The following is a 19,381-nucleotide window of genomic DNA, read 5'->3' as shown; positions in this document are numbered from 1 at the left end:
CTGCCCTTGGGTTTTTACGTCCAAGATGCATTATCTTGCATTTATCCACATTAAATGTCAGCTGCCACAGCTCTGACCATTTTTCTAGTTTACCTAAATATTTGCCATTTGGCTTATCCCTCCTGGAACATCAACCCTGTTACATATCTTAGAATCATCAGCAAAAAAACATACCTTACCATCAAGACCTTCTGCAATATCACTAATAAAAACATTAAAGAGAATGGGTCCAAGTAGAGATCCCTGAGGTACCCCACTAGTAACAAGACTCCATTGACTACAACCCTCTGTTGCCTGTCACTCAGCCACTGCCATATCCATTCAACAATATTGGAATCCAAACTTAGATCGCAGTTTATTGATAAGCCTTCTATGTGCAAAGGTGTCAAAAGCCTTACTGAAATCTAGGTCAGCAATGTCTACCTCACCACCATGATCTATTATTTTAGTTACCCAATCAAAAAAATCAATAATATTAGTTTGGCATGATCTCCCTGAAGTAAACCCATGTTGTGATCTCCCCACCGGCCCTCATGGCACACAGCAGGGCCAGTGCTTGGATAGTGCTGGCTCTGCATGAGCTGGCAGGGAGATGTTCTAATCTCTCCAGTGGGCCTTGGCCCACAGGGCATTTGCCGGGTTTGCCCAATGACCAATCTGAGCCTCTCAGGTAAGTTGTCAAACTGTACTAAAACAATGTACCATGGGATGATGCCAGGGCACTCCTGGCACCATAAGCACTCCAGCTGGCTGTAGTAGTTCTAGTGCCAGTTCTAGCAAAAAGTAAAAATAATTAAGCTGTACATATTTTATGTAGATTTCCTTTTACATGCTGAGTATCTATTGAGGAACACATTGTCTTACTGGTTTTGATACTGTTAAGCTGCAATTAGACCATATTGAATGTATTTTTTATTGAATGGCTAGTTAATTGTCATTAGACGTTAATTGTCATTGTGGCTGTTACTTTGCTCAATTGTCTGCTTTTGTTTCATGACTGTAAATGCAGGTGGCAGAAGTGGTATTTCCTGCCGCAGAGAATATTGTTGTGGATCTGCTGAAAATTCTCAATTTGGATGCCAAGGAAGTTACAGTGAGAACCCTCTCTGCACAAGGAGAATCAGATGACTCTTGCACAGCTGTCATTCCACCTGATTTACTGGTGCCTCCAACACAACAACACCCAAGGACTATGCCGAAACGTAAGCCATTAGTAACTGCTGGAGACCCAGATACCAAAGAAGAACATGTATGCCCACACAGGAGAGTGGATGAGTCATGGGAACACACTCAAAATGTGTCTTCAGTCCATGGACATACCTTGGAACCTCCAACATCTAACTTTCAAAGCCCAGTTCATGGTCAAAGGTCTCCTTCTCCACAGAGGATACTTCCCCAGCCTCAAGGTGCCCCTATTTCTAACACAATGGCCAAAGCCATGGCGAGAGAAGCAGCACAAAGGGTTGCAGAAAGCAACAGGGTAATGTTTCATGTTGAGTACATGAAAGCGTGCATTGCTTTATGCATCAAAACTGTGAAAAGTGACTGTGTGTGTTTTTTTATTCTGTAATAGTTGCTGCAGCCGACATTCACATGCAGAAAGGGAGCAATGAATCATTAAAGTAGACCTGTCATTCAACTGTCATACATGTATTTGCCTTATTATTACAAAAATCTAGACAATACCATATTTATATCCCTATATTTACCAATATGTATTTATAAGGTAGAGAAGAGGCAGTAGATGTAGGATAAGCCTACACTGATGCTAAAAATAGGTTACAAAGGTAATAAAGGGCAGTTGGCATATCATTTAATAATAATATAATTTAATGGTAATATACTTTATCGGGGGCCAAATACACAAAATATAAACAAATATATATACAAAATTATTTTTTTTTAAAGAGTGAAACCACAGTGTTTAAATCAAATGAAAAAGTAATACATCTTTAAAAGGTGGGGGACGACGACAAATTTATACATATATATATATATATATATATATATATATATATATACATACAGAGAGAGAGAGAGAGAGAGAGAGAGAGAGATATGGAGGTAAATACTGAGAGCAAAGTATATATTGCAAATTAGAAACCGTATGTAAAGAGACACCTCTCATAAATGTATTTACTAGCTAGTCAGGCTCAGGGTATGATAACGGGTAGCATGAGAGAATGGCGTGTCAAAAGAAATTCCAAATGGAAGACACTCAGAAGAGACGATATATTCGCTTATTCATATGACATACGGGGCTATACGCTATGGTAGGATCGAGCTAAAATCCCCAGAGCCCGTGGAGATATAAATCCTTAGAGTGTGCCTATTAAAGCAATAAATGGTACGAATCTATCTCATTCGTTGTCTTAGCCTATAGGCAGAAAAGGTGCTAATTGTAACTAAGCTCAGCAAAAGCAAAATAAAGTATATTACCATTAAATTATATTTTAGTTTCTGATGGTAATTCAAATAGAGTGGGTTTCTGCCACATCTAGTGGATAACCATACTCTTCTCAGTATGTATTTATGAGGTGTAAACAATTTAATTCAAAATAGAAACCATTCATCCTTCTTAACTCCCTGTCAACAAAATTGGACTACCCATTAGGCATCCACCTGCTCAGCCCTGAGCCTTCTCACTTTGTTGAGGAAGTTTTGTGGTCTGCTCCTCTATCGTGATCACCTGGCGCTTCTCAATTACTCAATACACCACAGCCCCCACACACATACAAAACGTAGGCACCTCACACACAAACACAGAAATCTTAATTTGGCTCTGCCTGTCAATCACTGTTTTCAGCCAGCATGGTGAAAAGGACAAATTAAAATAAGTTTTAATTTCTCCTCTTCATTTGCAGTGTTTTGCCTGGTTATGCCTTATCTGAACTAGATTATGATGTATATTGCTGAATATTTAAGATAAATTTAATAGAAAACAGTATATAATTTAAAAATAAATACAAGTTATGGGGGATTTTCAGTTTTTTATTCAGTGGTGTAAATTTCATAGAAGTGACGTTTCCCCTTTATTACTGTAACTTTGTTAAGGCCTCCTTCCATCACCAGTTCTCAAAGCACCAGACTACTACCATCTCTGCTAAACAAATTATAATATCAAATATATGTCTTACAATAATATAGCATATTATAGTAAATTATCAGGGATATATCCCTAGCACCACAAGCACTACAATAAGCAGTAGTTGTTAGTTTCTTGGAGACTCCTTGTCCATATTTTGTTCTAAAAAAAAACAAGCATTATAAAGGAATTCACAGTTCTTAAAGGACCACTATAGTCACCCAGACCTCTTCAGCTCAATGAAGTGGTCTGGGTGCCAGATTCCCCAGGTTTTAACCCTGCAGCTGTAAACATAGCTGTTTCATCCAGCCTCTAGTGGCTGTCTTCCTGAGAAAATCGCATTGAGCATGCAGAACGTCCATAAGAAAGCATTGAGAACTGCTTTCTCTCTGCGTTTTTAATGCGCGCGGCTCTTGCCGCGCATGCGCATTCGGCTCCACTCGGGAGCTGACGTCGGAGGGGCAGGAGAGGTCACCACCGCCAAGGGAGCCCGGTGCTGAATAAAGGGAGGGGTCCCTGAGGTGGGAGAACCCTAAGGATTATATAGTGTCAGGAAAACGAGTTTGTTTTCCTGACACTATGGTGATCCTTTAAAAACCAAGTGAAACTGCCAGATGTAGAAACTGTAAACTGTACACAATAAAATATTTTATATACAACTATACTGACACTACTGGCAGGGTAATAGAGAAAAGGCAGAATAGATGTCGACTGGTTAATGAGCTCCCACCCTGAGCTATGGATAATAGAAGTGAAAAGAAAAAGAGCGAGTGAAAACTCCACTCTCCAAACAGGGGTCGGTAAAAACACAATTACATGCAAAGGGAGGATCTACTAAATGGTGCAAAATTGATAAAAAAAGAATAAATAGCAAAAGGTCCAATATAATACTCTAGTATACTATACTCTATTCCCTAAAGATTCAGTGATATACTATATTATTCCAGCCACTCGGAATATCCTGACTTTTCCATCATAGCAGGAATAAACTGAGTTGCATTATTGAAAGCTGATACAACACTTTGGACTGTTACATGGACAGTATCTTGTATGATCTATTTATGCACTAAGGTTTTATATACATATCCATTGTGATTTTATCCAAATTGTGGAGTTATCCTTATTGCCACTGTGGTATTATATTGGACCTTTTGCTATTCATTCTTTTTTATCAATTTTGCACCATTTAGTGCACCTCATTTTGTATGTTATTGTGCTTTTTCACCGACTCCTGGTTGGAGAGTGGAGTTATCACTCAATCTTTTTCTTTTCACTTAAAAACCAAGTGCCAAGTGCAGTTATCCAGTTTTCACTAATTTTTTGTTGTTGTTGCTATTTTCTCCTGTTCATTTAAGAATGAGAAGAGAAGCCTCTTTAGTGAGCGGAGTAACGCAGTGCATTATGCTAACTCGGACGATGAGGAGGATGGCTATGACTCTCCACACATGAAAAGGAAAGGCGCTTCTGTTGATGAATTCCTAAAGGGCTCTGAGCTTGGAAAGCAGGTCAGCATTTTATGAAGTGAATGAATAACTATAGTTGGACAAAAGTTTTAAAACAAAGAATGGAGAATGTCAGGTTTTTTTTTTTCATTTGTAGTTTTTATTGTTTTTATATAAGAGCAAAGGAAACAAGGGTACAGAACACACAAAAAAGGGGTTGGTTTATCGGGGTACATCATACCATCCATATATTGTCAACATCATAGAAGAGCGATTCATGGTTTCTCATTTACATCTGGTGCACATAACTATATACATTTGGATGTTGAGTATATACAATCATTATAACTGGGAGACCGTCTACCTGAATGCTTTTTGGAGACAGTACCCCTGTTTTATGCTTGGTGAATCATAGTGTCCAGTGTAAATACGTAGTTAGGTCTGGGGCTCAATACTATATAACAGCAATGTGTGCAAGGAGTGCATAAGTTAACTGTTGTGAGGGTGTTGTTGTGTTAAATAGCATCCAGTAACAACTGCAGCTCTGATGGATAAGGTGGATGTCATAGGGGGAACTCAGGAAGTTAAGGATAGGGAGTGAAAACATAACAACATTTAGGAATTTGGTCTAAAGAGTATGTTAATCCATGTAAAACCTATGGTTGCCAGGTAGTGTTACCGATTATATAAATGTATGATTGACAGTCTGGACCTGGTCGTGAGGTCCTGGGAGGATTAGCAGGAAGCAGTAGGGCCGCCACCCATGGTTCCCCGACCATATTCCCCATTCCATGCCCCCCAAGCTTCAGAAAACATTTGCGTTTTCTTGCTGGATGTGAGCGCCATTCACTCATATGTGTGGAATTGTTGTACTTTGTCAAGTAGCTGGGGAAGGGAAGGGCAGCCTGGGGACTTCCATTTATGAGCTATAAGGTTTCGTGCTGCCAGTATAACCAAACCTGCCAATTGTTTATGGCCATAGGTCAGAGACACAGGGAGCAGCAGTAGCAGGCAAATAGATGCTGTTAATACAAAATTAGGGACATCTAGGGTATCTAGGAGAGAGCAGACTGTAGTCCAGAGTGGCTGAATGCCGCCACAGGACCACCACAAATGCATGAGTGTGCCTTTGTCTAAGGCACATCTCCAACACGTCAGGGATGAGTTGGGGAACATATATTGAAGTCTTCGATGGGTCATGTCCTATGTGCCTCTATATGAGGGAAGCATTTGTCCATCTGGATAAATCAGTGAGGGCATGGAGCCAGTCCATGTCTGTCAGAGTTCTGCAACAGTCCATCTCCCAATGTGTCTTGCACTGTTGGGGTCTGGATGGCAAGTGCTCCTGCCAGGACCTATAGCATAGAGTGAGAGCCTTTGATTTAGTAGTAGTAGTATAACCAGGACTTGGCACAGGGTGCGATAGCATTGCATGGGTGTTTAAAATGCTCTTTAGTTGTAAGTAAGAAAATATAGCATGATTGGGTATCTGCCATCGCCTCTGTAGGACTGGGAATGGTGTAATCGTATTGTCCTCTATCAGTTGGTAGGTTTTTTATTTATTTTTTATTTTTACCACTACTATTTTTATATTACAAAGAGGAGACAGGCTGTGATATGTTATTTAGTCATTCACAGACTACAGTTGCTAGATGACCTGACCACCCACTTCTGGGTCATATGAATTTCTTCTTGACTGGCTTCTTACTATGCCATATTACCACGATTTGTTGTAGCCGGACTTATTACTTATTGTTTGATAAGTCACTAGGATATTTCTTCAGACTTAGTTGCTAGTTATAAACATGGTATACATTGTATAAACATGAAGATAATACAGTGTTGGTGGATGTGCATGTGTCTTAATGTAAACATGAGGTTTAACACATAGCCAAGATGGCATCCAGAAACTCTGAGCAAACAAGATCATGGAACCCACCACTGCTGAAAACACATTCATGGTACTAAGGTAGAGCTAGGGCACTGTTAGAATGTCCACCACCGCGGAGGATAAACACCATGAACTTTCCTGGGTATACTGTTCAGTTCTAACAACTTTAAAGGACAACTGTCACATCAAAACGATTTTCTAATAGGTTTTCATTAGGTTTTGGAAATAAATTGTATATATTTTTTTTGAATGATGAAGAATATGTAAAAACATTAGACATCCCAACCTTTAATACATGACCGGATTGCTTCAGCCATATACATACACCTTGGGTAAGACAGTGTTTAAAAACTGACATTCGCTGTGGTCTTTGCTGCTTCACTCCCTGCACAGAAGCTGGGAAGACCAGAGAAACTGCCTGTCATATACTACCTGTCAAAACTTATATTATATTAAAAATAGTTTTGAGCTGACAGTTGTCCTGTGATTTGTTCCTCTCTGCTGATTCTTACAGATTGGTTTGGGACAGGAACCCTACTTAATATGATTTGACACTTTAAGAAGGATAGCAGCTACATGGACACGAAAACAGTGTCTCTGTTGTGAAACATCTGCCAATTCTTTTGTTATTGCTCAGACCTCACGGAATTCCTCCACAGAGAAGGAGAGTGAGAGCTTTGAAGCTAGATGACCATATCATCTTTAGTGAGGTTGCACTGTATTCAAGACTTCAAAGAGAATTTTCTCTGACATATTACAAATAGACAGGAGCAAGAACCGCTTAACCTATGCGTTATATCAGATGAAACATCTATTATTGTTCTAGCTCTCTAGCAAGTAAGGCTGTTCATTTTCTTCATCAACCCTATAATATTAGCTCTGCTTATTTTACTATGATCAATCATATGTACCCATTATATACACATTAAGTACATTGGTTGGGCCTCGTTCAGTGGTCTGACTCAATCCAAGTTAAGAACTATTTTATTGCTATAGGTAAATAAGGTAAGACTTCTGTTAATAACCGTTCTCTGCTGCAAGAAGCTGTGAAGCCATCAGAGACTGAAGGACCACAAATAAGATCTTAATTGAGATGTAATGAGTGAAACATCTGCCCCTTTTCATCTGCTTATTAAAACATTTATTGAAGATAAGCAACTGGGAAAAATGATGCAACTTAATTGGTGGAAAATTATGGAGCTAATAAATGTGTAATTCAATTAGTAATGTGTAACATTTGTCAGCACTTTAAGTAGCCATTAGTCACCTCACTATAGTGCTTTGGAAGCAGAACAATATTGATCCTTTGACAATCAAGATGAATCTATTCACCTTCTTTTAATTGCTCAGAAATCAAGTATATATGCATGTGTGTACATATATAATATAATTCACTTGCTTTCATGTGATTTAAATTTGTATAGTATAGACTCTTGCAATTATTTTCCTTCCACTAAACATCAATATGTCTACTAAGATGCTTCAGTCAATTTGCTTAGGTCTTTGGTCATAATTAATGACCCATCTAGAAGCCATGTTAAAAGGTGAACCAATCCAGGTCTCTCGTTCCTCATTGATGTCCAAAGCGCTATATAATTACTGGAGTGTTTTAGTATGCATCACTTGCCACACCGGAGATGCTTTGTAGCTGGCAAGCTTAGCAATTTGATTGCCATAATACATGACTAAAATACAAAGTTTTTAATGTAACCTCAACTGATCCATAACTTGTTATATATGGATATAAAATATTTTAAGGTAATTTCTGTTTCACCCATTGAAATGTTTTTGTCCATGTTATTGTCCATTGTTTAAGATGGGCTGCCAGGTTAGACACTGCGTCTACTATTTATGTTAAATAAATTGTAATTAATTGTTTTCCCTTTAATGTCATGTTGTCAACCCAGTTTTATAGAGGGTAGGGTAAGGATGTTCATGTCATGGTTATGTAAGGGAACCCAAAACTCACAAACCCTATTCCGCTAAAAAAAAAGAGGTATACCACATATTAACAGGGCTTAGAATGAACGGATTTAACGTATAGAGAAGTCAGAGAGAAAACCAGGGTCAAAAGTAGGAGAAAACAGGACACTCGATAAACAAGCCAAGAGGTCAGGAACACAGAGAGCAGGGAAATGGTTAAACAGGCCAATAAATCAATACAATATAAACGCACTCTTGGGTAAACGAGAACCACAACATGGCAACTTGCTCCATCAAGCTCTGACTTTAAATAGTCAGAGCACTTTCACTATTGGTTGGCTTCATTTTAGAGCACCAAAAGACTCAAATTCGTCCGAATGCCGAATTAGGAACTTTCCTGTGTTTGTTCGTGCCGACCGAATTGGTGTTCAGTGTTGCGCCGTTCTAACGTCGGTGCGACGGACTACAAACAGGCGCGCACGAACAGTGTGCAGCGTCTGTCCTGCCATCGGATCAGGGAGAAGGAGCACCAGAACAGGTAAGCATTACAGTTGATTCCATATTAATAATATATATTTATAAACATTTGATTTCAGTGTGTTTAGCATATACCAGGTTTTTCCCCCCAATGCTGGCTATATAGAAATAATGTAACTATTATTTAGTTGACAGCCACCTGTTAAGATAATGCTGTGTTATCACTGAATATGTTTGTTTATTGACATAATATATATTACTAGACATAAAAAAAAAAAGGATTATATAAATGAAGGTTGAGAAGGAACTTTGTAACTAGAGATTTTAACTGTAAAGTCGAGGTCATTGGAGATTTATTATATTGTATCTTGTATTTTGCTCCAGCCACAATACTGTCCAGAGGATGAATATCACACGGAGAGCAGTCGGGGTTCTGATTTATCTGACATCTTGGAGGAGGATGAGGAGGAGCTATACTCAGAGATGCAACTAGAAGATGGAGGCAGGAGACGCATCAGTGTCACTTCTCACAATGCCCTCAAGGTAAGAGGAGCAGATATAAATGAAGCCTCCAGACATTCAGAGCAGACCTATTCAGAGGTTACCTTGATGATTTCATGGTATTGTATGTTCACTGTAAGGTTTCATTAAAATTGGTCAAATAAAGGGTTAAATAATATGTTTGACACATTTAGCTCACCTTGTAGAATGGGGTAAAATATTTTGGATGCAAGGAAGATTGCAAACTGATTTTTTAGGAGAATAGCATACATGCATAACGACTTTGTGGCATGTAGGTAAGCATTGAATTAGACCTCCAATTATATAGTTCAGTTGGTGTTGCTGAGACTAAAGGAGAGGTATTAGCTTATTGGTGTAATTCAATGGGAATGTATTTAATGAATTAAATAATGTACTTTGTTCTCAGAAAACATTTTTTTTTTTAAAGGCTAAAAGGTATATATTTCTACCAGACACTTGTACCCTATTGAGAAGAAACTTGCATATGTTAAGGAATACAAAAAGTGCACACCAATACATCAAAAAGTGTCTGGTGAAATAATAAATAAAAAACTTAATTTAAGAAGCAGCTTCCCAGGGTAGTCTTTCCAGCTGACTACAACATGGATAATTATATAAATACGATAAAAAAATGGCATATAGCTGTACAATCCAGAATAAAACATTAACAACACATAGTGTAAAGTCGCCACAACATGGACTAATGATACCTTAATATGTTGCACTCACAAAGATAGAAGTTCAAATTCGCCTTAAAGTGTAGAAGGGGGTCCAGGAGGATCTCCTTTCTCCTTGCTGTAGCTCCCTCTAGGAACTGAAGAAATCAGGAATCCAGGTAGGTGTAAAGTGTTTTATTATCAACAAAATACAATGAAAAAAAAAAATAAGAATGAAATAAAAACAGACAAGTTATTTACAGAACTTCCTCAGGGACCACAATCAATTAAAACCGTAAAGGTGGGTTTTTTGAACTGCATTATATTACTAATTGTTTTACTGTGTTTATTGATTGTGGTCCCTGAGCAAGTCTGTTATACATCTACATCAGGGGAGGCACCCTTAAGGCGAATTTGAACTTCTATCTTTGTGAGTGCAACATATTATGGTATCATTAGTCCATGTTGTGGCGACTTTACCCTCTGTGTTCTTAATGTTTTATTCTAGATTGTACTGCTGTATACCATTTTATTTGCATCTGTATATGTTAAGAAATATCTCAATGAGGTCAGTATTCATTAAAAACAACCTTTTTCTAGCCATACTTTTTTTTTTGGTTTCTGTTAAAAAAAAAAAAAAAAACAATTAAATCATTTTAATAAGAGTACAAAATGAGGTTGTTGTATCTCAAAATTTGGGGACTTAGCTTTCCAATTAAGGGATAAATCTAACATCATATTTTTATGGTCAGAAATGATATCATCTGTTGGATTGTCAGAACAAATCATACTTTTGGCATTCTGTCTAACAGTGTTTCATCTCATCACCTGCATAGAAAGAGAGACATTGCAATCTAATTAGTGATATCTAACGGTTTGTAACATGATGAAAAATTGTGATTGTAGTTAATTCCTGTCCTTATTTTCATGGTTACTCCATGTTTTTTTTTTATAGTATCACTTGCTGAGAGTTAGATTAATAGTTTTTAAACATTTAGGTCCAAAACGTTACCAGGGTTATTCAGTAAATTGAAAATTCAAAGTGGATTTTTAAATTTCATATCAAAATGACTGAACTGGAAAAAATATCCAGGTGAGCTATGGTTTCAGTTTAGCTAGTGTGGATTTCAATATAAAATTCACTTTGAAATCACTTTCAAGTCTCACTTTAGTAAATAACCCTGTCTATTGTATTCATTTGTGGTTATCACCCCAAACTTTTACATCTTTGATCAAATGTTTGCCATACATTCTACATTTGAATGGCTTTGTGGTTCAGTGAAATCTACCAACCCTCATTAACAGAAGGATTTTCACTATTTGTAAGTAGGATCTATATGTGACATTGGGCAAAGACATGATGTTATGTGTGCTTTTTTATGTAACCAGTGGCTGATTATATGAGAGCATTAGGTCTTACTTTTTGACTGATGAAACCTGTATTGTTATTGGAAGCTGTTAATTGATATTATATGTCACTTTCATTGTTGGTAAGCATCTCCCTTCTTAACTATTCTCTTTACAGATCACTAAACAGTGATTGTAGTGAATTGACAACCCAATTGCAAAATTGAGGATTAAATAGCTAGGGGAACAAAAAATCTCCCAAATCTATATTTACAACTTTTTTTAGCCTAAATTTAGCAAATCAGTTTTCATTTCACTACATCTTCCTGTTTTGTGAATAATCTATATTGAGTAAAATCATAAAATGTTCCTGTTAATTAATGGATTTGAACTTCTAATAACCCTACGTTATTTATGTGCTCAACATTTGTTACCACTAAAGCCAGAGTAGTATGTCATTTTCACCTAATATTAGTACTATATTTAATGAGCTACAAAATGTGTATGGCTAACACTCAATTCTTATTAATGCCTATTGGATGCTATAGGTGACACTAATAGAACATGGACTTGAGAGTGTTGCTAACTAGTTATTGGCCAGAGAATAATGCAGTTACCCTAATCTTCCCATCACTATGGCTGTCTGTGTGCAGCATCTATCCCTGCATGAACTCTACTATGGCATCTACATGCCAAGCTCATTGTTTGTATTGATCTTATGTTCTCTCTAACACCAGCTGGATTCCTAATCATGTCTTTATTTTCACAGATTCCCATTCAGAGCATGAACCTTTCCTTCACAGAGTAAACACGCATGCCTTAAGTTTTCCATTGCCTCTAAAACTAACCCTGTCTTTATTTTTCTCCCCCTTCCTTTTCCCTTTCTTTCCATGTCTGTTATTTTTATTGCTGTTTTTTTTTTTTTCTTTCGACACGTTTTGTTTTGGTCAATTCTATTTTTCTTTTCTATTTTTCTATGTACTGTACTATTTCTTGTGGAGTCCTCTAAGTCTAGCACCAAAGACCCTGCTTTAAAGGATCTGCTGGATTTTTCCCCTCAACATCAACACAGTAAGACGCTATTCAGTATTCCTGAAGTGGCAGAAGAAGAAGGGGGACAACATTCTGAGTTCTTGCATAAGAGTGGTTCTGTAGGGATAGCTTATCTTAGAAGAACCTTATCTAGAACTAATAGAATGCCAAGGGCTAATAATCAAGGTGGTCAACAACAAAGTCCACGGCATTATTCCAAATGTAGATACAATGGGACTGTTCCTTTGTGTTCAGAGGATTCATTTTGTGAAGGGAGCAAGCTTGGATATCTTTCAAGGAGTCCAGACAGTGGCTTGGATTGTGGAAGTGAAGAAGAGGAAGCCCGGTTTCATCTGAAGAAATCACACAACATAACTGGAAGAAATACAGCACATGAGCTGGATCAAATGCCTGAATGCTCTAGAGACCCCAAGCAAATGCTGACACGAAGGAAAACTCTAACCAGACAAACCAGTGTGGAGGAGGATTTTGGGGATGAGAGCTCAGGCTTTCTAGAAAACAGGAACTGTTCCAAACTCAAGAATGAGAAGAATGAAGAGAAATTATCTTTTGAAAATTTAAATAGCAGAGACTGCTTTGGCCAGAAAACAGAATTTCAGCAGACAGACTGTAGGGAACCAATTCTGGGGCCAACTCACAGAGATGCAGAGAATTCTTTGGTGTGTTATATAAAAATCCCTTCTGCCATCTGCTTGCCAAATCAATAAAATTCCTTCTTCTTCTTTTATTTCTTTATTTCTTTATTTTATTTTGTTATTTTATGGGCTTTCTCCTGGGGTCTCTTTGCTGATTTACCTCTAATTTATCACGCTTTTGATTTATTTAATGCTAGTGGTTCACAGGCTTCATATCATGCTGAATCCTCTTTCATTTGCTTCTAGATGCATAAATAGCACTTTTTTAAAAGCAAAGTATATTTGTAATTGCATATTCTTATTTTTGTATTTCTTAATTAAAGGACAACTGAAATTACATTTTAATTGAGGGTTAGCTGAAGGAAGACTAACAGCATTAGTAATAAAACTCAATTAGGATATATTTGTTTCTTTTGCTGTTGTAAACAGTTGTCTTCCATTACAAGCCATAGTCCATATAGAACTCTAATTTAATTATATGTGTGACAAACTAGAACACTTGTAGCACTTCTATGAGTTATACATACAGTCTTTGTGTGCATATTGAAAGAGCAATCTGTACTTGCTGCTGAGTCATGGGGTTTTACATGGACTAACACACATATTAATTATTGGAGATGTTACAGACAAAAGGATTCACCAATTTGATTCTCTAAGTTCTCAAAATGATTAATTGGATTTGCCATTTTTTTCATTTTCTTTAATGTAAATGTTTTATTGATTTTCAAAATTATATCCGGGTATAGAAGGATAGAATGGAGACGTCATAACAATAAACATAAACAATATAAAGTTAATGTAGTCATTAGAATTGTGCAGAAATTAATTTGAGCCAGTTTGCCAAAATTAAATTAAATTAAATCCCTCCAAATAGTAGTATTTATTTCCAGAGCATTCGCAGAACCTAATTGCCTACTGTCTATAGTGAACATGGAGTAAACAACCTTCAATACTTCCTGCAATAAGAGGGTAACTGTCTGGTTCCAATACTTGGCGATGAGTGGTACCTACAGTTAGCATATGGCATATGCGAGCTTGACAGTGGTTTTTTAGTGTCTTATCTAATTTATATTAGATTATCTAGGGTGGATTTGTCCCACAGCATCCATGCTCTCTAATATACACCCATAATTTACAGGGATAGTAAAACCCAACATCTCTTGGATGAAAGAGTATAGCTGTTTCCAAAGAGGTTGTAGGCAATCACATTGCCATCACATGTTGAGTAAGGTCCTCCACCAGTAGAGCATCTCTAGCTGTAAAGACATAAGGACAAATGCATAGTACATTTGATGGAAAAAAAGTACCAACAGAATAACACATTTAAGCATTAGAACAGTTTTTGGTGCCCTGCAGAGCATTAATCCACCTCCTTCACTCCTTCCCAGTCAGAGGGCAGATGGTTACTAAGGTGCAACTTGTACATGTAAGAAAACTTTGACATCTCAATAAAATTATTTGGAGCATGTAGGCTTATAACATCATGCTAAATTTCTTAGATGCCAATAGTTTGCTCAAAGAGTGAGAAGTAAGAGAACTGTCACTCATGGAGACACACATTTTACAGACGTCATACAGATGTCTGTGTAGCCCATACTTTGTCAGATCCTGAAGGGACTTAAATTTGGAGGCACTACCATGAAATGTGAGAAATATAGGTAATGGATTTCATGTCTCCCTATCTATTTAGATTACCAAGGTTACAGCCAAGACAATGGTGATAGCTCTTTAGAAATAGCCATTGCCAGAGAGAATGACCACAGAACTGTGTCCTGTATCTTAAGGGTAAATTTAGTGGAATCATTGGGCATTGATGATGTAAGGTTATAAATAACTTAGAGCTTCTATTTATTTTATATATGTTATATACCATATACCATGTTATGCGTTATGAATTTTTAAAGGTTAGTTTAAAGAATAAGCATAAAATTAATTATTACCATATGTAACAATTTTTTGGTTATCTAGGATAATCATGATTACTGAATATATAAATACTACCTGAATATAATGAACATAACTATTTTATTGTTTTACGGCTTTATGTATAAATGAATATACAATTTCTGAATATAGATTTACACATGGGAAGGCTTTCTCTGGGTGTTCATAACCTTGAGTGGAAACCGTTGAAAACAGGATTTAAAAGACCTTGGGAGTAGAATTCCCATCTGCAACTCAATGCGATAGATTGGACTCTGAATGAGAAGTCAATTGTCTTATTCCTGGAACATGAACATATCCCTGCCTTATATGGAATAATAATATCAGCCATCTCGGGCTCAGGGAACATACCAACATATTCATGTTAAAACACCCTACACATTGTGTTTCCTACATTATTTAACTTTATTTTACCTTTCAATTTGTTTCTGATATGACATAGCCCTTGTTGTCCATGTTGTGTCAAGTATATACTGTACTTTATTTTTCCCATAACATGTCCAAAGGCATTTGGTTGATTGTAGTTGGAGGTTACCAAAAACAGAGATGCAATTTATATACAACTCCTTCTCTTGCAAAGCCCATTGTTTTGTGGTGTCTTGATGTTGAAGTGTGAGAGCCTGGCAATCATTGTCTCTGATATAATTTAATGTTGGGGGCACATAGATTTCCTTGTTTGGCGATAAACTTGGGATAAGTCAGAGTTCATAGCCATAATACAGAAATCTGAGGGGGAGATTGTATTTGTATTGGCACTTACATTAATACACATAGGTATAAGCTAAACTTACATGAAAACAAAAAGCACTTGATCACCAGACAACACCAAACTGGTAGTGCCTCATGATGAAAAAGTATAGGACATAACTGGGATTTTCTTAATCTTGATATTTCAGTTGTTTAGTAGATAGCTTCCTAACTTTGTGCATTCCTGCGGGATTGCCATATTTAAGGATAGCAAACATGGGAGCTATCTACTAAACCTCTTCCTAACTTGGTATCCTTAAAGTGACTATCCCACAGAGGGGTACCAAATTAGGTAGCTATATATTTTGCAGCTGAAATATCAAAATTAAGAAAGGGATTTGTTAATTTTCATCTTTCAGCATTCGGAATCAACAAATGACTGATTCACATGGAAGAATTGTAATCCGTCATGCAATTCAGGACTTATTTGATTCGGTCATCTTGCATTTTAGTCATTCCTTATTTGGACAAACCACTAAATTGCACGTTTTTGTCCGAATCACGGTTCATCCAAATCCAGAAGCACAAATATGATGTCTATGTCACATGTCTTTGATTATATCATTTGAATGTATAGATATATGCAAACAATAATTAATTGAAATCTAACTTATGTTTTACTACCACATACGAAGGTACTATAAATTGCTAATCTAACATTCTTGGAGAGCTCTGTGTTAATTATAGGGAATTCTCCATATTTGCATTCATCTTGGGCAATAGATGTCACTACTGTAGTTCTTTTTCTCTTTGTTTTTAGTCATGTACATTTTAAATCATCACACGGTTGCATGCATCCTCGAGTGTGCAGGTAGGCTAGATGTAGTTTTTTAGATGTTTTCTTTTCCTCTAAATGATAGTTTTTGGTTTTATTCCTTAAGCTCATACATTCTGTCCCCCTCCCAACTTGTGATATTTTCCCTTTTGCTCTTATAAAAACAGTTACATCATCAAACTAGTCCTCAAATTCCTATTGTATTGGATAAACTCAGTGCTAGAATTGAAAACAATGGTTACACTAGGATTGTCTGAGCGACTCCTCGGTTTGGTGAGAACTTTGGGCATAAACTGCATATTCTGTTGACTTGAAAAGTTTGCCTACAGTGTCCCTTTAGCTGTAGTTCATTTGACTTTCTGCTGTAGAAAGTTATGTGGTTATAACTTGTGCAGCAATATATTTGGAGGAAAAAGGGGAACAATGCTGGTTGGGAGGGACAGAAAGGGTGAGCTTTTGGACCAGAACTTTGTAAAAGAAAAACTCCATCCAGCACGACTAACTTCTGTGTCTTCTATGTTAGTATTGATATCATTTCACACATGATACCAGTCTTAAAAAGGTTCTTAAATCGAGGAAAGTCACTAATCATATGCTAAATAATTCACTATTAATAAACACTATAGCGGGGGTAGACCACTTTTGGCACTCCAGTTGTATTAGACTTTGCCTTCCTTGATGCTTTGCCAGCATTATCGCTGTAAGAGCATTATGAGAGATGTAGTCCACAACACCTGGAATACCAAAAGTTTCCTACCCCTACACTAAAGAGTTAGGAATACATGTTTGTATCCTAAAGGCACTATTAATTATACACCATTAAATAAGCACTAAAGCTTTAGGAATACAGGTTTGTATTCTAACACTTTACTGTACCTGTTTATATAGGAACACCCTCTTTGTGTGCCCTAAAGATAATTTAAAAAAAGCTTTTACTCACATTTTTCCAGCACCGGCGCTGCTTACATCTCCTGCTCTCGTGGCCTCCTTAACGATGGTCCAATCCAGTACTCCTCATAGAGGAGAATTGGGGACCTGATGCATATTCACCATGAGTGTGCATCCAAGCTTATCTATAAGAAAGCATTGAATCAATGGGGCTTCCGCATGGCTTGGTTAGTGCAGTGAAAGCGCCTCTAGTAGCTGTCAGGAAGACAGGTTGGCCTGGGTGACTTTGGTCGTCCTATTCTAATGTGGACGAAAGACAGCAAGCACATATTGGAGGTTATTTTCTTGTTGGACCTCCATGTCTTAGGATGGTAATGTTGCTAAACCATATTGCTTGTTTTTTGTCCTGTTGACTTAGTCGACATTTCATTAAAATGACACAATTTTTAAACATCGGTGTGATTTGGATTTATCAGTTCATGTTTTGTAAGCCATTTCTATTACCTTTTGTTGAATCATTGAAATGTTGTACAGTTTTGTTTTAGTCCTCAAATACATCTAAAAAAATATGAATTTTATCAAATATCCTGCACAATTGAGTAATTTGTTAACACCTTATGGATGAGGCAGTTGTCCAACTTCTGAATCAAAACAAAACCTAGAATTTGTGCCATGTGTATGTTCCACCGTAATTTAAGTGTTCTCTTTAACTGCACCAATATATTATATATTTGGACACTCCAAATGTTGTATACTACTTTGCTTTGCCCACATTGTGGCTGTAAAAGCATTATGGGAAATGTAGTTCACAGTATCTGGAGTGCTAAAGGTTGCCTACTCCTGTCCTATATGTATGCTTAATGAAACATTAAAGGCACCCTATAGGAAACCAGACCACTTCAGCTCACTGAAGCGGTCTGGGTGCATATTCCTAGGTCCCTTTACCATAAAACAGTAATTATTGCAGTTATTGAGAAACTGCAATAATTACTATACAGGGCTAACTCCACCTCTACCAGACAGCCTGTAGTTGGACTTCCGGGTGGTTAGGCGACTTTTTGTTGCCTAACTGATGCTGGATGTCCTCACGCAATGCGTGTGGATGTCCAGCGTCACCCAAAACTCCATAGGAAAGCATTGTTCCTCTTTCACTATGCTTACACTAAATCTAACCACACCTCCTACCCTGCACTATCCATATCCCTAACCATAACCCTACACGAACCCCAACCCAATCATTAACCCTACCTTAAACATTTTGATAATCCTAACCAACTGATGTTGGTGCTTACATCATCAGAGGGATTGCCCAGATCATACAGTACAGAGCGCTACGAGTAATTGCAGCATGACCGAGAGCTCATCCTCTCCTGCTGCAGCTTCTGCATGCTGTTCCTAGTCATCATGAGTGCCAATCACTGTTGGCAGGAGGGCACACGATCATTCAGCTACAGGGATTTAAAGGTTTCGATGCAATAACTGTTTGATCGCTTAGTTTGGTTCACGAATATAGAGAATTAAACTTTATTAACATTTCCTTCAGAAATAGTGTCACTTTTATCAATGCTCGACTGCGTTATAGGCTCTGTTATAGTCTATGATAATATGAACAATTTAGTAAGGGCTTGTATATCATCCACAATCATATATGGGCAGTGGGAAACATACCTTCAGTATGTGATGCCAGAGAATGGGAGGGTGAACATTTAGCTAAAGTATTGTATAAAAAAGGTTGGGCCTATGGCAGCTTCTTGTGCGATTGGAGGTCATGGTGTCCATTTATTCCCTAGAGATTCCTTAGAAACTGGTTTGAGTGCCACTTATGTGCAGAATGCTGACATCAGTCTGTGATTTTTATCGTGCTTAGCAAAATCACCAATTTTAGTAACTAATGGAAATCTGTATTCAGATTTACATGAGATTGAAAATTACTTTTGACAAATTATGTGAATTGTTGGCTATCGAATTAAATATAATATTATAATATGTATATTTT

General features: G+C 37.2%; 1 protein-coding gene across 20 annotated transcripts in view; it reads left to right on the top strand.

Annotated features, from left to right (window-relative positions):
• Positions 1 to 19,381, top strand: part of RIMBP2 (RIMS binding protein 2) — a 547,982-nt gene that overhangs the window by 495,854 nt on the left and 32,747 nt on the right. For 14 of the 20 annotated variants that reach the window (XM_063454348.1, XM_063454352.1, XM_063454358.1 and 11 more), the window contains 4 exons: positions 1,010 to 1,480; positions 4,441 to 4,590; positions 9,203 to 9,361; positions 12,345 to 13,055. In XM_063454348.1, the coding sequence (XP_063310418.1) occupies positions 1,010 to 1,480; positions 4,441 to 4,590; positions 9,203 to 9,361; positions 12,345 to 13,055 (1,491 nt within the window). The remainder of the gene's footprint in view (positions 1 to 1,009; positions 1,481 to 4,440; positions 4,591 to 9,202; positions 9,362 to 12,344; positions 13,056 to 19,381) is intronic. The other 6 variants (XM_063454360.1, XM_063454365.1, XM_063454364.1 and 3 more) reach the window with 2 other exon arrangements.

This window comes from Pelobates fuscus, chromosome 5, assembly GCF_036172605.1.
Source record: "Pelobates fuscus isolate aPelFus1 chromosome 5, aPelFus1.pri, whole genome shotgun sequence".
In the NCBI taxonomy this organism is placed as follows: Eukaryota; Metazoa; Chordata; class Amphibia; order Anura; family Pelobatidae; genus Pelobates; species Pelobates fuscus.
This window is presented reverse-complemented; position numbering and strand designations above follow the sequence as displayed.